This window comes from Ambystoma mexicanum, chromosome 12 (assembly GCF_040938575.1).
Source record: "Ambystoma mexicanum isolate Mex_15411 chromosome 12, UKY_AmexF1_1, whole genome shotgun sequence".
In the NCBI taxonomy this organism is placed as follows: domain Eukaryota; kingdom Metazoa; phylum Chordata; class Amphibia; order Caudata; family Ambystomatidae; genus Ambystoma; species Ambystoma mexicanum.
Window position 1 is genome coordinate 668,391,290 of NC_090936.1, and position 24,806 is coordinate 668,416,095.

At 45.5% G+C, this 24,806-nt stretch overlaps 1 protein-coding gene across 50 annotated transcripts in view; it reads right to left on the bottom strand.

The window, feature by feature from the left end:
* The window catches only part of LOC138513982 (mucin-19), a 1,848,798-nt gene that overhangs the window by 1,265,244 nt on the left and 558,748 nt on the right, over positions 1-24,806 (bottom strand). For all 50 annotated transcript variants that reach the window (XM_069629210.1, XM_069629207.1, XM_069629194.1 and 47 more), the window contains exon 31: positions 11,239-11,361. In XM_069629210.1, coding sequence (XP_069485311.1) covers positions 11,239-11,361 — 123 coding nt within the window. The remainder of the gene's footprint in view (positions 1-11,238; positions 11,362-24,806) is intronic.

A 24,806-nucleotide genomic window follows, 5' to 3' on the forward strand; every position in this document is an offset into this window, starting at 1 on the left:
TCTGTAGGTAGCAGAATAAAACCTCCCCCTTGAATGTAGAGACACTGTAACAGAATAGACTCTTGACACTTGAAGGAAGGCACTCTGCATCACAATAAAAACATCTTCCTTGATGTGCAACAGAAAGTGAAGAGAATAAACACTACCCTTTGAAATACAGGATTCTATTGCAGAATATACCCTCCCTCTTGAAGGTGGGGACTCTATATCACAAACAAACCTGCCCTTGAAGGGGAAATGATGCATCAGACTAAAACATTCCACTAGACGCAGGGTACTCCATAGCAAATTAAAACCTCCCTTATAAAGGGTGGGGTCCTGTAACTGGACATAGCATCCCTCTTGAAGACAGATAGTCTACATCTTAAAGGCGGAGGCTTCATAGCAGAATACACTGTTCACCTTGAAGTTGTGACACTTTGTGGTAGAAAAAACTCTCCCCCTTGAAAGTGGGGAAACAGTGTAATAACAAGCCTCCCATTGACGAGGTGAAAATGTATCATAATCAATGCTCCTCCTTCAAATGGGAGACTCTGTAACTAAGTTAACCTTACCCTTCAAATGGGAAGCACTGACTCTAAATATTATTTCCCCCACTTAGTGCAGAGGCTCTCTATCAGAAAAGAACCTCCAACTTGAAAGGGGAAACTGTATCGGATTAAACATTCCACTTGAAGGGGAGAGACTCTGCAGCAGACAAACCTACTCCCATTGAAGGTGTGGAATCTGCATCAGAATAAAACCACCATTTGTGTGGGAGACACTGTAGCAGAATACATCCTCCCATTTTAAATTAAATACTCTGTAGCAGAATAGGCTCCCCCACTTGATGGTAGGGACTCTGCATCAGAATAAAACGTCCCTGTGAAGGGGGAGATTCTGTACCAGAGTAAATCCTCCCCATTGAAGGCGGTGACTCTGTGTTAGGATAAACTCTCCTCTTGAAGGGAAGCATAAGAATATTTTCTTCGTCTTGAAGAGGGAGAGTCAATATAAGAACAATCACTACCTTAATTGGGAAAACCTTTCAGCAGAATGAACTCCCTTTTTAAGGGGGAGAGCAATAGAATAAAACATCATACTTGAAGGGGAAACTTTGTATCAGAATATAATATCCCCTTAATGGAGAGACTCTGAACTAGAATAACAGCTCCCCCTGATGAGTGTAGACGCTGTGCCAGAATATGCCCTCACCCTTGAAGGCAGGGGCTCTATATCATAATACAACCTTCCCCCTGAAGGGCAGATTCTATATGAAAATGTATGCCCCCCCCTTGAAATTGAAGACTCTGTGTCAGAATAAGCTCTTCCCCCATTAAGGGGTAGATTATGTATCAGGAAAACCCTCCCACTAGTAGGGGAGTGACTGCATAGCAAATGTAAACCTTCCTCTAGAAGGGGGAGACTCTGCATAAGAATACAGCATCCCATTTGAAAGAGGGGTGTTAGTATCATAATCATGTCTCCCCTTAAAGGGGAGAGATGACATACCAGAATAAACAGTCCTTTTTGAAGTTATAATACTCTGTGGCAGAATAAACACTCACCTTAAAGGTGGGGATGCTGCGTCATCGTGCATGTTCCTCCTTCAAAGCCTTCAAAGGAGATGCTATGTGGCAGAATAAAGCCTTACTCTTCTGGGGGCGGGGGGTCTGTAGCAGAATAGTATCTCCCTGTTAAGTGGAGATGCACTCCATAAAAAGGAGCCTCCAACTTGACGGGGGAGACTCTGTATCAGAATAAATGTTGCCCTTATGAGGAGTCTTTGCACCAGAATAAACCTTTCCCTGAACGGTGTGGAATCTGTATCAGAAAAAGATGTGCCCCATCAAAGGTGAGGCTCTGTATCAAATGAAATGCTCCCTCCTGAAAGGGAAGAAAGGGAAGGTTTGTTGCAGAATACAACTATCCCGTTTAAGGAGAGATTCTGTATCAGGCAAAAATCTTCCCCATCAGAATAGAACCCAGACTTGAAGGGGGAGACTCTACATCACAGGAAACACCTTCCATGGAAGTAGGGTTCTCTCCATCAGAATAAAACATCCCCCTTGAAGGTAGGAAATCTGTAGAACAATAAACCCCTCCTTGAAAATGAGAGCTCTGCAGGAGAATAAAGGTGGGGGTATGTTTCAGAATTCCACGCCTCCCCACCATATTAGAAAAGAAGGTCTAACTTGAAGATGGATGCTTTGTATCAGGCTAAGCTCTCCCTCTTGAAAATGGAAAGTCTGCAGCATAATAAAACCTCACACGTGAACGAAGGAGGAGACAGTGCAGCAGAATAAGCTCCCCCTAGAAAGTAAGAACTCTAAAACAGAATACAGACTCCACCTTGAAGGGGAGAGACCATATTAGAATAGTACCTCCCCACTGAAAGAGGGGACTCACTAGCAGAATAAAATCTCTCCCTTGATGAATAAAGTCTGAGGAAACTCTGTAGCAGAACAAGCATTACATGTTTCAGGGAAAGACTCTGTAACCTTGGAGTTGGGGACTTGGTAGCATAATAGACTCTCACACTTGAAGGTAAGGACACTGCATCAGAATACAAGCTCTTCCTTGATGGGTGAGAAACTGTGTCAGAATAAACATTGCCCTCTCGAAATGGGGGCATCTGTATCAGAATAAACTTTCCCCTTGAAGGGGAGACTCTGCAGCAGAATCCGCTACGGTAGCAAAATAGGACCTCACACTTGAAGGCAGGGGCTCTGCAGCAGAATATACTCTTTCTTGATATTAAGGACTCTGCTGCAGAATAAATACGTCTAGTATGCCCCAAAGGAGAACTCTGTGCTCCAAAATGTGGTGTCCAGTCAAAGGGTCGAATACATTGTTTCGAAATGCAATAGTTTCGAAACAAAAGGACAGAGAAAAAAAAATTTGAATGCCCTTTTTTAAATGTATTTTTTTTTCCGGTCCTTTTCAGTCGGAAATATTTCATTCGAAACAATTGCATTCGACCCTTTCACCCTAAACTCCAAAATGCTATCCTGAGTAAGGGATAGGATGGTTTGATAACCATACGATTTGTGACTGACACCTTCAAGCTGCATCTGGTCGCAGCTGGAAGCTTCTTTCTGGGTCCTCGGGCAGCTCGCAGACTTCCGAGTGGGAGTGGAACATGTCCTTCACCTCTCACCAGTGCCCTGGTACACTAGGAGCACCAGAACCTCATGGACTCCTTCAATGGATTAGAAGGAACCCACACTGAGCACATACCTGTTGCTGCTTCCCCAGGCAAGACTTCTGACTTGCACACGTTCTGCTTGCCTTCCTTACAGAAATAGAGGCTCACACGTCCCAATTTGACAACAGGATATTGAGGAGATCGTGATGTCATATGTATTGTCTCCCAATGTATGTAATGCATTCAACCCAAAAAGCGTTTATCATTTTAATGTTTTCATTTAATTTGATAATTTGTGGTGTAATATCCATGCCATGACATTTGTTAAATTCTGCAGTTGTTTGTGGACAAGACACCGTCTTCCTGATTACCCTGTCAGTGAGACACTTTTAAGCAGGGAAATGCTTCTTCACAAGTCAGCGAGGCTCCTCTAAGCTGCTTCATAACAGGTCAGAGAGCCTCCTTTAAGCTTCTGAATTCTTAATGGCAAGTGATACTTTTTAAAACTTGTTTTTATTTGTTTTTGATACAATAAACCAAAACTCCCACCCCAGTGCCACATGGCCTGTCCACCCGCTCCCACCCCACCTACAACCCCAGGCGGTGCATTCAGTGAGCTACAATTGAGGGCATATACATGGGTACAGATGGTAACTAGCACTTTTTGAACAATGGATTGGTCATATAGTTCAGACATTGCCATTAGTTAGTACCCTGTGAGGTCTGCCAGTTTGAGTGCATTTAAGGGGTGTCAATGTCTTTGATACTCTTAGACATATATGATCTGAGGGGGGGCAATAGTCTAGGGGTCTGCCACTGGCTGGTAGTGATTTTGCATACACTACTTCTCTCCACTCGCACATATTCATACAATTTAGCCATGCCTGAAAGCTCTGCGCTTTACGCTTACCCCATGCTCTAGCGATTAGCAACATGGCCACCACTGATGCCATGCCAAGAAACCTCCTCTCAGACTCGGGCCGTCCTCTATCAGGGCCAGTAACCATAACTCAGCCGAGTAATCCCTTGGGGTGTGGAACATTTCAACTACCGCCTTTTCCACTGCCTCCCACAACAGCTGCATGCAGGGGCAAGCCCAAACCACATGAAAATAGTCAGCTCCTTCCCTGTGGCATCTGTTGCATGAGGAGGAACTGTCTGGGTAAAAACGTGTAATCTTGCTGGTGAATAGTGAGCCCGATGTAGGAATTTAAAGTGTGTCAGGCGTAGCCGGTTGTTCAGGGAGAGACCGCTTGTCTGCATGCAAATACGTTTCCATTGAGAGTCTGCAAACTCCTTGCCTAATGCTTCCTCCCATTGAACTCTATAGTTGTGTATATGGGGATTTCAGGGATCTAAAGATTTTGTATATAGAGGAGACCAGGTTCCCATCATGTATAGGTTGAGAAACATACCAAAGCAATGGCGAGGGGGAAGGTGCTTGTGGATAATCAGGCCATTTAGATCGAAGCACTGCACACAGCCGGTAGTCTAACAGCATTGTGATTGTGTTCCAGTCACCCCTCTCCATCAGGGCATCCCAGGTGATGAATTGCCCTGTCACCATGAGATCTCCCAATGTGTAAACCCCCATGTTCTCAAAGCGTTGACAGAGATCTTCTCATGAGTGATTAGGACACCCCTCACTGAATATACTGCAAGTAACTTCCACTGGTTGAATCTTGGATTGTTCCACTAAATGGGGCCCCTCGCACACCATACCTCTTAGGTCATTTGGGTACATTATCACCTTTTCTATTTTAATGTGTGGTAGTGCAGGGGTTGGGGACCACCACCACACTGAGTATTGGATTTTGGCAGCCAGAAAGTAGTGATACATGTCTGGGTACTCTAAGTCTCCCTCTGCATATGGTAAGGTCAGGGTGTTGTATGAGATTCTGGCCTGTCTGCCAGCACATAGCAAACAAATCATCAATGTCCGTAGTCTAGACCAGAATTTTGACGGCGGCCAGGTAGGAGCGTTGTTGAAAATGTATAGTAATTTAAGGAGGAGGACCATTTTCACCAATGAGATCCTGGCAGCCTGGGACAGTGGGAGTAGAATCCATCCCTCAACTCTACGTTCCAGATATTCAAGGACTTGCAGATAGTTCTCACTGTAGAGTGTAACAGGGGACAGTGTCCCCTGTGGGCACCACTTGAAGTCTCTGGTTATATCACGCTGGCGCACTCCCGGTGTCAGCGGCATTAATTCAGACTTCGACCAGTTTATTCTGAGACCCAAGAGGTCGCCAAAGTGTGTGATTGCTTGCACCAATGGTTCCTGATTATCACGCAGATGTTTACTATAAAGCAGCATGTCGTCCGCGTACAGGGAGACAATGGAGACATGTTATTGTATCCTAATACCACGATGGGCATGGTATTCCCTGAGAAAGCAGACGACCAGTTCCATGGCCAAAGCGAACAGAAGGCGAGAGAGGGGGCACCCCTGCCGTGTACCATGTGTCGGAAAAATATATTCCGACTGCAGTCGGTTGGTGTGTATTTCTGCTCTCTGGGCTGTATGGAGCAGTCGGATCCATTGCAAATATACCAGACCCAATCGGATCTATGAAGCACCTCAAACAGGAAGTGCCACTCTACTGAGTTGAAAGCTTTTTCAGCATCTAGTGCGGCTATGGCCATGGGAATTTCAGTATTCACAATGCGCATCAGCATAAATAGTCCTCTGATATTATTTGAGTAGACCTGCACGGGATGAAGCTGGCCTGGTCAGGGAGGACAAGTTCTGGCATGTGTGGTAGGAGTCGGTCAGATAGGAGTTTCACAAGGATCTTATTATCTGTGTTTATTAGCGATAGGAAGAGCATTTACTGGGGACTTTTCCTGGTTTCAGCCGCACCATAACCAACGCAGTTCTAGTAGACTCGGGCAGGACCCCTGTCGAGAATGCAGATTCAAACATACTGCGGAGATGTGGAACCACAAGGTCGCTATATACTTTATACAATTCTGCAGTAATGCCGTCCAAACCAGGGGCCTTGCCTCCTGGGAAGGAACAAATCGCGGCTTGGATTTCTTCATCGGAGGGTGGCACGTTCAGACTGCCGCCAATATCAGTGTCGAGCCAGCCCATAGCCATTTGGTCTAAATATTTTGAAATGGTATCATGTCCCGTTTGGGATTTTGAGGTGTATAGCTTCTCGTAGTATTCCCGAAAGGCCTCATTTATCGGCCTGGAATTTCAAGTTGTGGTTCCCGACGGGGCATCAATGTCAGTAAGGTCCTCTAACTGACTTTCTCACCTGATAGCCCATGCCAATGTGCAGCTTGGATAGTCCCCTTTCCTGTATGCCACTGCTGCAAAGGGGTCCCTGAGAAACCTCTCATCCCTCTCCATTAATGTGTTCATTGCTGCTCTCTTTTCCCTAAATTTGTGTTGAAGCATTGCAGAGTCATCTGACCCTTGTTGTGGTTCTAGATCCTTGATTTCTTGTTCGAGGGAGGATATGGAAGCACACAGTGCTCTTAGAACACCACCCTCTTGTGATATACAGCAACCCCAGATATATCCCTTAAAGGTTTCCCCTATCACCCCATTATCTGGAACAGACACTATGTTGGCTTTGAAGAAGGCGTTGATGTCTTGGGCGATTTCTTCCTGAAAAAGGGTGTCCTGAAGTGCGCGGGCTGGGAACCACTAGCACAATTGCCTAGGGGTTTGGGGGGTTGTTAACGAGACCCAAACAGGGGAGTGATCAGAGAGGGTCCGGTGGAGAATCTTGATCTCACCATCCCTATGGAGCAATTAGGATGATACCATCACGTAATCTATTCTTGATGAGCTACTGTGCACACCAGAGTGGAAAGTATACGCCAGTTTATTTGGATACATTGATTGCCAAACGTCGTGAAGCCCATGATAGCTCGCTATATCTAGCCAGGTCTGTGCTGCCTTATGAAGGGTTGTTGGAGCTGTTGTGGACCTATCCATGTCTAGAGATAGATTTGAAGGAGGATCCATACCTGTGCATCCCCCATCCTGGTAATGTTGGAAGGTTACCATCTTTGGGTAAGTGTGTCTCTTGTAGACACAGCACATTAATGCTGCAATTCCTCACATAATTGGCAATAAGCATTGCTTTCTTCTTATTGGTAAACCCACATACATTCCATGCCATAACTGATAGTTCATCCTTCGCCCCATGGTAAACACTTCTGTAGATGTGTGACCGTAACAACGCGGTCTGGGATAGGGCGCCCATAGGGGGAGTCCCACTATATCGGTCATATCAAGGACCGACCCACCTGGTTCTTCACCCATAAGTGAACTCACATGCGTGCACCTGCAACCAACCCCATTAAACATCCTGTTACCCACCACCACCAGAAACCTAAACATACCAGCAGTATCCTCCTCCCACAGAATCCCCGAAAACTAGGAAACCAACAAGATACGTAGTCTCCCTGGTCGTTGCCAATGTGACCCATTTTGTGGGTCAAGCACCCGCATTAGACATGTTAGGAAGTGCATAGTGGGTTATGTATCGTGGACCAGAGAATGACATGGGTCAGGCAGTTCCTGTGCTTATCTTTCTGATACTTCAGGTGTTGTAAAAAAGGTTACTTTCCCCATTTGCATCACCCGGAGCTTGGCCGGGAACATCATTGCATAGGGAATGTCTTTCCGCCGGAGTATATTCTTGGCCGACTGGAAGGTTCTCCTTTGTTCTTCAACTTGGGGACTGAAATCTGAAACAGTCGGATCGTCGCAGTTCACTACAGCAATTCTCCCTTTTCTCTAGCTGCTTTAAGTAGAACATCCCTATCACGATATGTTAAAGATCTGTGCGATTACAGTGCATTCGGGGGCCCCAGGCAGTGGCCTGGCCGCCAGGGAGTGGTGTGCTCTTTCCACAAGAAACAGGGAATCAGCCAGCACTTCCATTAGTAAAGTTTCAAGAAATTGTTCCATGTTTGTAATGGGGGTAGACTCTGGCACGCCAAGGATACGCACGTTATTCCGTCGAGATTGTGCCTCTAGATAGTAATTTCTAGCTGCAATTTTCTTTACAGTCTGTTGTGGGAGGGAGACTTCTCACTGCAGGACCAACACTTTGTCTTCTCCCTCACTAATTCTGGTCTCTGTTTCGGTCATGCGCCCACATAGCTTATCAATCTGCATTGCTGATATGTTGACTTTGCTCGTTAAAGCATCAATCTTCGTGCCCAGGCAATCCATGCTTGTTTAAGGACCAGTAAAGTGTGATTGAGGGCTGCAACATCAAGCTGTGACGTTCCGGGGTTCACTGGTTGGGCTGGTGCTATTGCTCCAATCTGGCGAATTGGTCTAATTTGGCCTGTTTCTTGGGGTTCACCATGACGCAAAACCCTGTGAGGATATGAAACTCCCAGTAATTTGCGATATTCCTATGGTATCTCAAGCTCGCCCCGTATTATCAGCAGGGCGCCACCTTGCATCTTGTAGGGCACATCAGAGGGGGATGCACAACTGTATGTCCAACAGATTGTCGACCAAGCTCACAGTTGTAGGGAAGTGAGGGCCTGGATAACAGCACTGTTGTCCTGAATTGTGTGAGTATCTGAGGTCCAGGCGGCCCCACCATCACACCCCACAGGGCACTGGATCTTAGCAGGAGTGGGGTTGTAGTTCTCTGGAGCTTCTATTAACTCCGCAGGGACATGCTTGTTATGGTGGTAAAATGTTAGTATGCACCGGGCCCAGGATGTGTGGGGAGAGGGGTCTTCCCTCGACGTATGATCAGGCTTCCCTCAAGTCCTGCTGCTCCCTCTCAGTTGTGTGAGCTATGCGAGGTGGCGAGGCGTCTGTGCTGTAATTGGGCTGAGACTGGGGGGTTAATCCTATCTCCCTAGCTCCTCCACCAGCCGCTCTAACTGCAGTTGTATACCTGAGCTGGCTGGGGGCGCGGAGACGCAGAAGCAGGGGCAATCAGTGCTGTGTATCAAGGCGGGTTGATACTGGCCCACCGATCCCCCTTCCCACTGATCTGAATCATTTTCCTGGCAATGGGAAATGTGGGAGTCATGAGCTCTCACCTTCCACCTCCCCTGAGGTGCTGGCCGCAGGTCACGTGAGGTCCGCCAAAATCAGCCTATGTCGGCCATACCAGCCCTTGCTGGCATCTCCCCGATTTTGCAGTGGTCAAAGTGCTGCTCTCGGGCCGGGCTCCTATGTAGCCGGAGGTCCCTTCCTCACGCAGCAGGAATCTAGCACGGCAGGGAGCGCGGACGTGGGACAAGAGCCGGCTTGGGGGCTTCACACACCGCTCAGTCACCAACCTGGCCACATCATTCGCCACACACACCCCCAGGTCCGGAATGGGGACTTCAATTGCTCAAAGCCAGTTAGCAAGGGGGGCAGAGAGGGTGCATTTGTCGGTCCGGGCCACCTCCGTCACACAGCAGGAGCAGGATATTCTCTGTCCCTCCCAACCACTCAGGGTCTGTGGCTGGCAGCTACGGCACTTCTGGTGTCCCCTCCCACCAGGGGCCTTTCACCAAGTCCGGGCTCAGGCGATCGCTACGGCCTCACAAGGGCTGCGATTTTCAGCATTACCTGCAGCGCTGAGTCTGAGGGACAAGAGCCGGGATGGTGGTGTGGTTTTCATTGCGGGAGACAAGGATATGATCAGAGGATTTATGAGCCCGGGCCTGAGCTCTCTCAGGCTGCGGCCATCTTGTCACCGTGCAACAGCACCCCCCTCCGGCAAGTGATACTTGATCTCCAGCCAAAGAGACACCTTGGGTTTCAGGAAAAGTGAGGTTACTAGTAAAAATAACAAAAGTACAAGATTTAAAACAATATAAGTTTTAGATGGTTGGTCCTGCCCCAGATCCGTTGGTTGCAAGTTATCCTATACCTTTTGCAGTTTATAAACACTGCATGAAGTGGACAAGGATCTCGGGAAAGAACGACATTTTACTTTTTTATCAGCTTTCTTTTGGCAGCTTTTGCAGGAGCAGGTCTCTCCACGAAATGTACCCCGAATGCTGGATCTATTAGTTCCTCTAATTCAACCGCAGGGGATACGAAGATTCCATCGCAGGTTATTTAATTACGGGAGAATTCGTCTAATGTTTTCCACTGCATTTCACCGCAAATGTATGTGGGGGGAGTGGGTTAGCTTAATCATAAAGGTAGGGGGTAATCGAGGGTGTGGGGGTCTCCCCTGCATACATTTGTTGTAAGATCTCCTATAAATAAAAATATAAGAAAATCGATGAATTCTCCCTTGATGAAATAAAATCGATGAAATCGAGAACCATCCCCCCAAAAAAAGAGGATTTGTAACCATTCTTTGATATGATCCCTGATGGGAAAGCATGATTGAATCGCACGTGCAGTGTGCGGGAGACATTATTAATAATAGCTGTTGCAGACAACCAAGTGGCCTTTCAGTGATCACGTTTTATGCAAAATTGGTTCAAATTACTCCCAAGAAAATATGTACACGAATAGCTGGAAACAATAATACTGTAATCTCCATGCAAAAGAGATTTAAAATGTAACCACAATTTAGTGGTCTTCATGAAAATGTGGTTCAGCCAAAATTAATTTCTAAGATGAAAGGACACACTGTGGCTTCTGCGGGCAGACAATGAATGAGCAATATGCTTTTCATGCCTTTAGATACCATTAATTTGGCTCATGAAAAATATTTCCCAGTTGTGCATGAATGGTGCTGAATGAATGATGCCCTCAAAAATGGGCACATTTGCAATTGAGAAACATGACATACTATCATCGGTCTATGTAAATAAGGGGTTTGACCCATAATTTCATTTGACAGGAGCAAAAAATGCCAGTTCCCTAGTCAGCAGAAGAAAAAAAGAAACCTTGTATGGTCCACTAGCTTTATTGCTTGTGAGCCAAGCCCTATCCCCTCTCAACAAGGAATTTAGCCATGGGGGCGCTTAAGCAAGGGTGGATCTCTTGAGTTAGTGCTGTGTTATGGAAACTCGAATTGCACAATACATCCGAATACTCGTTTGACATCGGTGTGGTGGGAGGGTCTGGGAGGTGGGAGAGAGGGTGTGTGTGTGTGTGTGTGTGTGTGTGTGTAATTATACATTACAAGACAACTATACAAACACTCTCTCATTACCTTCAGGGCACTCACAGCCAGCTACAACCATTTTTTCTTTGAAAGGTGCGGGGTCCGAGCAAGTTGATGGAGGATGTGAAGAGCATTCAGTAAAGATGTGTTTCGTTGGACATGCAGGAATTCCTAGAAGAAAAGATGACATCTTGTCTATGCAACATAGTCAATGCAGCATCCATTTTAAGGCAATCGCGTATGTCTCATCCTGTTTGGGGCTTGTACGCCGGCTTGTCAAGACCACATGTTTCAATGTCTGATACTGTAAAATCGGGAGGCAAATGCGAATGTGAGAGGTTCCCATGAATCACGGTGCTTATTCATGCACTGTTCAGTGCCACAATTTAACCTCAGGGTGTTTCTGTCATTGAACTTGTTACACACACATGCATTGAGTGATAAGAACTAGGTAGATCATGCTTACTATGTCGCCTCGTCAAATTTCCATGAAACGATTAGTGTTATCATGCAAAAAAGGGAGAACTTTGAAGTTCGGGCCATTACTATCCATGAATAACCACCTAAAAAACCCACCAATTTCTGATGAAGCAGATTATGTGTTGCAAGCATGAAGGAACGTGATGTATATCCCAATTCCTCCGTAAGTACCGTACACATAAGAATATATTGTTGACAAATAATAGAGAGTTTATTTGATTGTCCATCTTCTGGAAGCACTGATAGCTTTAAAGTGTTCTCATGACCATATGTAATCATTTTGCATCAAGTCTCCAACAGGGCCAGATTGCTAGGCCACAAGAAAACAAGCATCCCTGGACAGGTTCCTGTTTTGTTGGTATTCAGCAGTGAAGGTCAGCTTGATTTCCTTTGAACAGGAAAACAAGCATTGGCAATGACAACAGTTTGGGCTTTTGTTTAGACATGGGAAAGGCACTTTCCAGACACAGTCATGGTGGTATTAACTGGCCATTGATGCTATCAGGTGCAAAAGGGTGTGAGCACCTGGGGATCTAATAGCAGTACCTTGCAATTGCCTAGTACTTATACACAAGCCAAAACAGTTGACTATGGCAATGCTTGTTTTTAACAGGACTCCAGTGAAGGACATGCAGAGTGCTTATAAATCAAGTGGCTGAAGGCAGGCCTAGTTAAGATATTTTTATTACACCATTAGTGGATTTATAACTCCAGTTAAGTAAACTCTCAAAAGACCGCTTTGGAAAAACACTGGCAGGCACTTTGAGCTCAAAGAGTTGCTATGAGGAGGTGTTTTGTATCTGAAGAGGCAGGAAGTGAGTGAGAATGGCCATAGGGATTAGCATGTCAGCCAATGGGTGAGCAAATACCCAAACAATACCTACAAGCTGTATATCCCTCCTCGTATTCCATTTCTCCCTATCTGTACTCTAATGCAATAGTTTCGGCTTATAAGTGTCACAATCGACACCCAATAGCCCAGACTAAAAAGGAAATACATTTTGGTCTGTAATTAAATACATGCCTCCAATAATCAGGAAGCACACTGTAGGATGAGCATGCCTGACACTGCAAGCCCATCCTGATCACTAACCGTAATGTTTTCCTTCTGCCTTCCCAGAAAACCCTAGCCCCGTAATGTATGTGTTAACTCATCCTGCATGAGGAATCCCCTGTGCACCACTGCCTCTATTGGTTCTGAGGGTCACATGACACAAACATTTATACTTCCCTTGGCCATGTAGTTCGGCAGCCTTTAGTCATACACATGCTGCCCCTGCAGTCCCCTCCAGTTTCTGGGGACACATTCTGGAACCCTCATTACAGCTTTGCCTGGGCATCCGGTAGAAGTTAAAATCTTAGGCTGCATCGCCTCTGCCTGTGTTTTGCTCGCTCGCCTATCACCTCCATTGCCACCCCTCCTTAAGCATGGACACATATAACTCATTGATTAAGAGAAAATGCAATAGAAGCCCCTCATTGACCTCTACCACTGAAAGAAATATGTTGAGTTAATTTGCACTGTGATGGCAGCCTCCCACTATTCACATTGTGATTGTTTCTGGTAATGTCTGCTGCAATGTTTGCTAATAGCTATATACACAATACAATTTGCCTGAAGCTATTTGCAGCACTGTGATGCTTGCGCCTGGTAAAACGCACTGTGATATTTGTGCAATGCTATTCTCAGCATGACATTTGGCACCTTTTATTAACATGATAGTTTCTCCTAGCTATTTGCACTGTGGTATGTGTGCCCTGCTAGCCCCAGTGAACCCTGTATGCCGTTTAATTATACTACCATAAATTAAATCACATTCCGCTCCGTCTCTTCACAACACTCTACACCCAAAGCAAGGAAAAACCACTACAAAGCACAGGCGCAATCTGCAAACACTGATGCAGCTCACCACAAAACACATACTTAAAGCCACTAACTCACTGACCACCCTGCACAACCATAACTCTCCATAACAGACAGCAACAATACAATAAACAAAAGTATCCGTGCTGAGGTAGAGCCAGGCCATGCACCAAAAAAACAGAGAAGATGACCTCATTCACCCACTGGTCCTGGCTGCTTCTGATCTGCACGCATCAATCGAACAGCAGTGCGTTCTTTCACCGCTCCCTCTGGTCTTACTAACCAAGCCCAACCCTCTGTTTAGCAGGTTCCAATGCGCAAAGAGACCATGAACATGACAGCAGTGTGCTATATGAAGTATAGTAACAAGGATACATCTCGCACCTTTTCCCAACAGCACTCAAAAAAACAAAAAGTTCCTATAATTTTGATCTTTTCAGTGCTGTAAAATGCAGTTCCTCTGATTTAGAAAAATACACCTCATTTCTAGTTGTTCAACATTGCACAAAAATTCATAAATGCACGGATTTATTTCCAAGAATTTAACTACGTGAATAGCTGTGCTTTTGCAACAATATCACAGTAGACAACCAGGCGCTCACGGACAGGCTACATCAGAGCATGGGGAGCAGCTACCTTGTCCTACGCTGGTTCGATTCCTGCCTCGACAACAGCCAGCTGTTTGTTCACATGGACTCCTTTAGATCTCCAATACTACCCATCACCGGTGGAGTCCCTCAGGGTTCCATACTCTCACCAGTGATCTTCAATCTACACAATATATACATGGAGACACTGGGAGGCCTCCTAGCCACCCACAATATCTGTATCCACCAATATGCCAATGACACACAGCTATACCTCAAAATTGACGCCATCAAGGACATCCACAGGCTCAAAACCTGCCTTTCGCTTATCCATTCTTGGATGTCCAGTTCATAACTGAAGATCAACCCCTCCAAGACTGAATTCCTTCTATTCACCAACAACACCAAACACCCAAACATACAGCCCTTGCTATCATCCATGATCCCTTAGGGCTTCACACCCAAGCTCACCTCCTGCGCCTTTGGGTTCCACATCGACAAACACCTCTCCTTTAAGACACACACAGCTAGGAAACTCAGACAGCTTGGTATCAGATCTCCTTCCTATGGAAAGTCAAACCCTTACTCACTGCGGACAGCTTCAGATCCACCGTTCAAGCACAGGTCGTATCCACCCTGGATGGGGGCAATGCCCTCCTCGAAGGCCTCCCGTCATCCCCCCTTTATGCCCCTGAGAAGTATTCTACCGATGGCTGCACGCCTCATCAAGGGTGTACGCAGATAGGACCACATCACCCCATCTCTCATCAACCTTCACTGATTCCCACTGCACGCATAAATCACCTTCAAGTCTTTCTGCATCAGCTATAAGGAAATCGCCCTCAAGTCACCCGTCGTGTTGTGGAAAGGACACAGTTAACAGAGTGAAGCAGCTCCATCATGAAGTGCTCCTGCTAATGGGGATGCGCGATGCTCGCTCATGGGTATGGGGAAAATCCTGCACGACAGACATTTCGCCGGCGCCAGCAATAAAGGCCAGTTGACTTTCCCTGTGGCTCCTTTATTGATAGCCATACTGTTGCATTGCATGCCTGCAACACTACCCAGCATTTGTGTATTGGGGATTGGGGAATCTTTAATATACCCACGAGGATAACAAGACGTCACCCTGCTACCTTGCAGAGAAACTCAGCATCTCTGGCGGACAGCGCACCACCAGAAGCCAGGACACGTGCAGACTTGAAATCCACAGCTGCGAAAAGGAAAGGACAAGAAAACAAGCTTTCTCTGCCTATGCCCCAAGACAATGGAACCTCCTAACCGTCAGCATCAGACTCACCCCCATGCTCCTACACTTCAGAAAATAACTCAAAAGCCATCTCTTCAAGGAGTCTCTACTCCTCAACATGTAGGCCATCATGTCAGCCCTGTGCCACCTGACTCGCTAGATGCCATCCACCCTTCTCCTCCACGCCAACCTGTACAGCTATACCCCTCCTCTGTGCCCCTCTGTATCCTACACCCCGCTGTATATCTGTTCTGTTACCTCTGTAAAGCACTCCGTTGTGTATCTGTATTGTTGTATACCTCTGTAAAGCGCTCCGTTGATTCTCAAAGCTAATTTTGCCCTGAATAATTACCATAATAACAATAATATCTGTTGGTCTAAATCGTAAACCACAAAGTTCCAAGCTCCGAGGACAGCTCATCATTCTCTGATGCAAACCTTGGACGTTCATTTTGGTGCATATGAACATTAAAGTAGTAATCACTTGTCTGATATTTTTCAACTTGATAATTTAATCACCACTTCATTTCTATGAGTTCCCTTCCAAACGAGTGTTTTTCCTTGGCAACAAGTGACATGAGCATGGCGTTATAAAAATGGATTTTAAAATCATGCTGATGACGTCAACAATTGAAGTGGTCATTTTGATTAATAATAAATACTGGCCTGCTACGGGCCCTGCTGTGCTTGTCTGTACATGCTCAGTCACACAGAGAGTAAAGGAATAGACTATGAACCCAAAAGACAGATCAGAGCAGATAATTCTTGGCTCAGGCTCTTGCTGCTTGTCATCCATTCCAGAAACCCACTGTTTGCGTCGCTTCCACAGCACAAATGTAGAACAGAACCGAGAATGAAAGATTAGACCCGAAGCCCCTAGGTCAGGAGAAACATGTTTTCATCCAGTCACACAGTCAAAGGAAAGGCCCTGACAGGCATCAGCACATTCAATGCACAGCAGCCGCTCTCCCCTCAAGCAGCCGAATGACTCCTCATCTCTTTCCATAAAGAATAAACACAGAATATCACAGATTCCTCAGAAAACAATAGCCCTCCTCTGCCATTACACATCCACCAGGAATCCAGAGACCAGGGATGCGAAATGCATGGCAGTGGCATGAAGAGAGAGCATGAACTGCTTAGGTTATGAAATGGTGGGTTATGTGAGAAAAGAGAGACGAATCCCCCCAACTCAGGTGTTCTATGTCACCTCACCCGATTAAACGTAGCTGAAAAGAGGGTCAGCTCTGATCTCTACACCGTTTTTCAGCTGACTATCTGAGCAGACTAGTGGCATGGTGTGCTTTTGAAAAGGGTGTTGTTCCACAGCAAACTTGTTCTGCCACAATGCCAATAACCACAGGAGTCTGCCACTTCCATGCCTAAAGGCAGGAGTACATTCAGAGGGCTGTACCCATCCTGCACCATGATGGCTGTGTCAGTCAGGTATTGATGGGATTTCTTCAATGAACAGGTAGTCGCAGGATATTACCTCTCAGCCACTGACCACTTATTCTATTTTGGCTTAGGTGTGCAGCACAGGTTGACTAAGGACCAGGGAAAAGAATCAATAGCTTTCAAGTGATGATTGTTCACACCCCAACGTCAGAAGTATCTCTCTGAACAATCATGGGCTTTCCATGTGTCCGGATTAGCTAATACAGACACAGTATAGTTCTACCCTCAAAGCATTCATCTTTTTATGGCATGGCATGCATTTTCCACTGGAGAAGCCTTATCAGAGGATCTGCAACTGTGATAAAGTCGTGGATGAATCCATAGTAGTTGCATGTTGTGTCCGGAATACCCTGACCTGCTTCTGAGTATTAGTCTCTGGGCAAGCCACAATGGCCTACACCAAAGCCTTCACTATCCTCAGGTGGACTCTATTTTGTATCACCTGAAGCACAACATGAATGTGTTCTAGATGAGACTTTTATTCTGGTTTGAAAATTGAGATATACACCAGATGAACAAATTACTTATTCCTGGTAATGTTCTTTCCACTCGATCTTCCTCCCATGGATTCCTCATCTTAGATAGACAGATATCCTGCTTGTCATCTCGTAATGTTTTTGACAGCAGAGGGTGCTGCATAGCATTGAGTCGATGTCCCTCTGCAGTTTCCATTGCAGCGTCCAGGCGGGACGTCGATGATGATATCAATAGCACACCCTTTGCCTGTTGCCTGCGTTCTAGTTTTCCCCTTTCTGCACAGTCGACTTGAGGATTACTAAAACCTGCATGGGCGTTGAAAAAGAGAAATATATTTTAAAAAATCACCCACAGTCAGAGGGGTAAGCTGAGAGGATGATGAGGAATCCATGGGAGGAAAATCCAACAGAAATAACATTACCTGGGGTAAGTAGTTTGTTCTTCTATAGGATTGTGTCCTCCCACAGATTACTCAACTTTGTTAGACTCCCACTTGTGGTAGACTGTGCTCTGCCAACTCAGAGCATCCACAGTCATTTTCTCTTTTCTAGCTACGCGAACAACCGGCAAAGAAATCCTGTTTTGTAGCACCCAAGACTAAGACTGAATTGCATCCCTGTACAGTGGTAGTGACCCTACACCTCCTTTTGTTGAGTGACCATCTTGAATCTGTCCTTCCTGAGGAACTTGTTCATGCATCTCCGGTCCAAGATGGGTCGCAGTCCCCCATCTTTCTTGGGAACCAGAAAATAGGTTGAGTACCAACAATGGTATTGTTCTACCACAGGTACCCTTTCCACAGCACCTTTCTCCAACAGCAAATTAATCTCCGGTAGAAGGAATGGGTTTGGTTCCCGGAGAGATTGCTTGCTCGGGTGGCAATCACAAGGCCTTTTCAGAAATGGGAGACAGTACCCTTGGGCTACAGTGTGAAGTGACCATGCATCCAAAGTAATGGAATTTCATTCTCCCAGGTGCTGGATCAACCTGCTTCCCACTGGTGTGCTGTGAGCAAGGTGTTCAGAGAGGTATTGGGGCTGTGGCTGAGAGCAGTAAGGAGGTGGCTGCCTGTGCATTTTTTACTCCATGTCCTCTAGAATCTCCTTTGTCCTCTTTGGTTAACCTGAACTCTACCTCTTTGTCCAAAGGATGAGTAATAAAGATAGGACTGTCCTCTCCAAGCTTGGGTAGGTGGTTGTTGCTGTTGTTGTGGATGATGAATGGCTGCCCCTTGAGACATCACAGCTGCCTTAGAAGCCTGAAGCTTCCCCAAACTGACATCAGCTTTTGCCCCAAAAACATTAGATGCATCAAAGGGCATGTCCAATTTACTTGACTAGATGTCAGGAGCAAATCCAGACTTGCACAGCCATGCAAACCTCTGAATGACTGCACTTGAGCCCATAGAACGGCCAACGCAGTCTAATGCGTCGAGCCCTGAATGGAGTGATTGGCATGCAGCCTCTTTGCAATCGCTAATGAAATTATTAAAACCATCCCTATCTCTCTTTCAGGTATGTTATCTGCTGACTGGAAAATTACTTCCTAAGAGTATTTGTGCATTTCGGTAAGGCCCAAGATGCATTAATGGCCTTGAGGGCAATTCTCCCAACAGAGAACACCCTTTTTGCCAATGCATCTTATTTCTTGTCATCCTTATCAGCTGGGATGGTTGGGTAAGCAGCTGCCCTTGAAGTGGAAGTAGCCGCCTGCACCACCAAACGTTCTGCAGTAGGGTGTGTGCAAAGAAAGTAAGGATCAATGGATGATGATCTGTATTTTCTTACCAACATCTTATTCATAGTAGAAGTGGTGTTGGGCTTCTGCCAGTTCTCCAAGATGAAGTTTTTTTAGAGCTGAATGAAAAGGCAGTACAGGTTCCCTTGGGGAAGGGGGGGGGCTTTATCAAGGAGGTCTGTGAGATCATCCAGAACTATATCCATTGCAGGACGCCCCCAACTCAAATATTCAGTAACCCTGTTCATTACTGTTCTATATACCGCATTTGGATGAGCAGTTATGTCAGGTGTGTCGAATTCCACCTCAGGGGACGTGTCCAGGCTCCTGGCTTCTGTACGGCAGGTAGCCAAGTCCTCTAAATGAGAATGATTAGAAATCAACTCCTCTGGGACATTAGGCGTGCTAAAAAAGTCATACCCAAAGGGTACAACATTGTCATCTTCTTCATCCTCTTGTAATCGAATTAGGATTTATTTCAAATCCTTTGAATCCCTTATCCAAAGGATTTGAAATAAATCCTAATTCGATGGCAGTTTGAAACTCGCATTCCCATCTGAGGTTGACGTCCAAGGGCCCTTCAACATCGAGGCCTTTGACAGAGAAGTGACTGAAGACTTTGGCTTCGATGCTGTCCCAGTGGTCGACACTGTCAACGCTAGTCAAGGAGGCAAACCTGAGGCTTTTTGGGTCAGGCTTTTGGGCATGCAGATTGAAGCCTTTGACGATTCCCTGCTGGCTTTAATGGGCACATTGGGTTAATTAGCCTTTTTCAGCTCTCTTGAGGGACCACAAGTGACCACCTTCGAAAAAACATCCATCAAATTCTGACTGATGATCCATTTGGCCACCGATGCACTCCTATCGGGAAAACGTACCTACCGTTTTTTGTCAAGTGAGGAGTCGGATGATGAGGAATGATGGCATCTCTTCTTTGATTTTCTTTCCATGAAGACAAAGATTGAAGCGGATCACTCCTAGACCTCAACTGCTTAAAATGCTTGGAGCATTTCTTAGACCTTTCAGGTGAATTGTCCCCTGTACAACTTCTCCTTTAGAAGATTTCCTCTTCGAAGAGGTAGAGAACAGATATTTGGAAACTGACCGACCCAGGGTGAGTGTTTTTTATTTACTTATTTATAACAACTTATTCATCCAGTACATTTGAAAGAACAATACCAATGAATGAAATCGAGCAACTGGAATATAGTGAGTCTAAATATTACCAAATTATGCAAAAAATTGAATGAGTTCCAAATAATTATGATAATATAAAAAACAGCAGTAATCTAATGTCAGCAATACTCAATACTAATTACAGCAATATCTACCTACAGATAAAACACAACACAAACATGGACACCCACACCCATACAAGACTTACATTTCAACACCAAACTACTCCTATTTAGTGATCAATAAATAAACCGGTTGTAATATAGAGGAAAGCAAAATCACTCATACAAAGCATTAAACGGACTCCACAGTATAATGTATAAATCCCCTCGATCCTTATTTAACATTAACACTTTCTCATAGTTAGATAGGACACGCAGCTGCACCAACCAATCTTCCACAGTAGGCTTTTTTCTAGTCTTCCAGACTCTCAAGATGAATTTCACCAGAACTAGAGCTTCATCAATCCACTCTCCATAATCTCTCGCAATTGAGTACCTTCCATTACGTAGCAACAAGAGTTCTGACCTTTTCTCTGTTAAGGCCTTGCTGGTCATCGATTGGCAGGTGCTGCACTCGATGACTGTGTGCTCGTTACTGAGGTTCCAGAGACATTCTATGCAGATCTGTGATCAACATCTTCCAATCACAGTCTGTACATCTCTTAAAACCTGTCTACAAAGTAGATATTTTAAGAATTCTAAAAGAAATTGTGTAGATAGAATTGCCGAGCCATCTACCTTAGACACCAGAGCTATTTACTTGTGTCTTCCAATGCCGACAGCTATTGCACTTCCTTCACTTTGACCACAGCTACTGAGCTCCTGTTCATGCACAAATACAGTGGTACAATGTCTCCTGTGTCCAAGTTATTTTACACACTCTGGAAAACTCCAGTCTTGCTGGAGAAGATAGTTTCAAGGGAAGCACCTGCTGCATGCTTTCTCTGTGAAAATTTGTTAACTACTCTGAGCATCTTACAAGAACAAAGGAGAAGAAATCCTTCTGTATCTCCAAAACATCTCAGGCCTTTCAGGGTTTTCCTGGTCACAGGCAATTAGAGCCACACGAGCACACAGGTGATCTGATTTCGATCATGTTTACATGATATGTGCTTTGGTCGTCTTTCTTGCCCTTGCGCTTCATGACATAAGAGCTGGTACTGTCCTTCCCCTTATTTCTTGGAAGTCCTCCCTCTGCTCTCTGTCACTCCACATGTTACTTCCAGCAGCGGGCAACGGTCCTCTAATGTCAGGCATACCAAGCAGCATTCATTTCTGTCATTCCGGCGCATAGCCAGCGACCCTTTGGCAGCGTTGGCGCTTGCCATGGCGACGGGCTGCAGCGGCTCTCTCCGCTGGGCAGACACGAAGACTGCATCACGTGACTGGTCAGCTGACCTCATCCGCTACGTGATCTCGAAGGCCCCACTTTTACAACAAGCGCTTAAATCTTGCGTCTCCTTTCAGAATGCTGCTTCTATTTGTATCATTACTCCTGTTGTTCTCTTCGTTGATCTTTGATTCCTGATTTATGACTACAGCTTGCTAAATTGACTGCCTCGTGTCTAACATCTTGGCTCCTCAGACTCTGGTTTTCGACCTGGAATGTACTAGGACTTCCTCTGCCTGACAATTTGCATAACGTCTGGTCTTCTCGTTGCCGAAATCAGCCTGTCCCTGGGACTCCTCTGACTGCACTTCGTGGTTCCTTCAGCCCGCAACATTGCCTGCATGGAATCTTGCACCAGTATTGCAACACTTCCTAAAGGCATAAGGTAAACCTATTGTTGTGACTGTTTTCTGCTCATTTGGTAAACACCCAACTTGGGAATACATCCTCTGCACTCTGTGGGGACTACATGCTTTTCCTTATCAGAATATCTGCACCCCTGTCAACTCAGTCTCCAGTACCACCCATTGCTTAGCTATAAGAACTTACCACATCAATCCATCTGACCCATTTTATGGCCCATATAGGGAAATTCACGGTGACCCTAAGACAACATCAAGTGCACAAAGAACGCTTTGCGGGTAGTGCACCACCCCAGATCTAGTGCGACCCTCCAGATCTAGTGCGACCCTCGTGCTGCTCGGGTTTAATTACACATACTAACTTCCTGTTTGTTATTTTGTCCTGTCGTTGTTTTCGGACTCATTGTTGGTTCAAGGAACTCCTCTACCCTGCTGTGGTAAGAATCCATACTGACCTTCCTCCTTTCTTACTCTCATTCCCTGATTGCATGTAGTGATTTCAGTTTTTGTCTCTCTTCATAGGACCATAAATCACCTCAAGTCATACAGCTTACTCTTAAGATATAGTCAGGGAAGATTTAGACTATACAGTTGCCCTCCAATTCTTCTGTCAGCATTAACGTGTTATTTCTTTCTTCCTAAAGCATTTGGTTTGGCGGTTCGCGTGTTCCCCGCTCTTTAATTTGATTTACTCCTCTATCTGTTCATACCATCCAGCAGAGGGGTGTATCATAGTAAAGAGTTCCCTCAAGTTGAGGAGGCCCGGGTTTTGGAAGAACCCTGGCTCTTGGTTGAAGACCCAAAGGATTGACGTCCATCATTCCTCCGACCATGTTGAGGCACTGTTTTCAACGCCCCAGCCAGCGTGGTGAGTAACACCACATGGGTGCAACAAAAGCCTGGTGGTAGTACCAACTCATCTGTTCCTCCTTCTGGCTGCATGTCATGAGGGAATTCAGCAGCACAGATGAACGACAAAAAAGGTGATCTAGGACAGCCTTAAATGTCCCTCTTGTTTTGCCTGCAACATTGCATGCATGGGGCAAATTACAAAACAGATTTTGGTTCATGTGTGACTGCAGGCCACACAATGCTGTCCTGGAATCTGTCCATGGCTTAAACCAGGTCTACAAGTTCATACAAATTGATCTTTTGTCATGTTTTAAAAAGATACCTTCATATCAGAGAGGAACCTGAAGGTGCTACCCTGGTGCAGTCAATAATTGTCAGTATATTCATTGTAAAGCAACCCATCCTCCCAGCACCCCACACACCTTGATGGCTGTCAACACTGACATGCACTGTTAGCGGCCATGATCTCTGCCTCCTTCAACCACGTAAGTAGGGTAAATTCTGACCTTCGGCTTCCCTGAACACTTCCTAGTTATGGAGCTCCAGTGCCATAGGATCTCAAAGGTCAGATGGTCTTTCTCTTGTGATACCCTTTTCCTCTTTGGCCATAGGAACTGCCTCCCAGTAAATATGCATGTCATTTTAGTACTGTACTGGTATAATGTTGGCCTATGCAAACACGCATTGAATCGCGATATGCTCACTAGTTTGCCATTTTGTTTTCTTCGCCATTTTGGTTGCTTTGCTCGATTCACTGTCCATTCCATCCTGAACGCGGTAAAAGACTGCTACATGAACCTTTCTGACACTCCCGTACAGGAATGCAAAAACTGCTGAACCCGTTGTTTGTCTTTCACTGAAGAACCGTGAAGATCTCACACAGAGTGCAGTTAGTCTGTAAGTTAGGTGCCATCCTGTCGGGGCTGTGTTTTTCTCTCCTCTGCTAATTACAATAATATGCCTCTGAAACGTGCTCCTTTAGAGAAACCGTATTGGTAAGCTGAAATGCAGACTGACTTTTAGGAGCAACACAGATAAGAAGCGCAAGGAATTTCACCTTGTACTAGAGAACAAGATATGTTCCCACACTCTGTGTTGCCCTGTTCCCAGCCAGTTAATTGTCTGAGACATGATGTGCAGGTTTAAGTTGTATGTTGCTATGGTAGTTCGTCCACGTCTATAGGTCACGAACCCTAATACATGAAGGGGTAGGACAGACCTGGTATATGCTTTCCGGAAGGTATATAACCAGCAGTTACCCAGAGTTCTTTGCTCACTCTACGCTATGCCTGTGTACATGCATGACTGAGACTGAGACTTTCGTACGAAAAGAGAAATAAATCTTATACTTTGCTCCTCGTGACTGGTGTGTTTTCATTCCTTTGTAGTAGCCTCATTTTTGGACTAACAGCCCCCTCAATAAGTCACATGTAAACTGCATCTGGGAACCCTGTAAGAGTAAATACTGTGGGTTCTTTGGTTCAAGTTTGCAGGGTATGAATCAGAGATAGATTAATTCTGTGCTCAACTCAACTAGGCTGTTTAACAACACAATGCAGTGAAATGATAGTGTTTCCCACCCTCACCGTTTGGAGGATACATTCTGGTTATCATGTCTCTCCAACTTGAGGTTCATGTGAGGAAGAGGAATCTATTCTTATGTCCATTCCACAGGGTACCCATGCTGACTTGCCAGTCTCCTCTGGCTAAACTCCTCTGTCCTTGATCACAGTTAGGTGTCTGCCATTAGCAGGCAGAACCAACAACTATTTGACTTTAACCAATACTTGTTTCAGTCATCTTGCTAACCTCAGGTTATGCCTAAATCATTGCCTGTGCTGTAGCAGAGCCTCCTAGAAGGGTTATCCTGGAAGCAGTGAAGAATTGCAGGCTGAACTGTGACAATCCTTAGGGGAGAAACCTATCCTCATCAAACTGTTTGCACACTTGCTCCCCCTTCAGGGAAACCCTGGGATTACTAT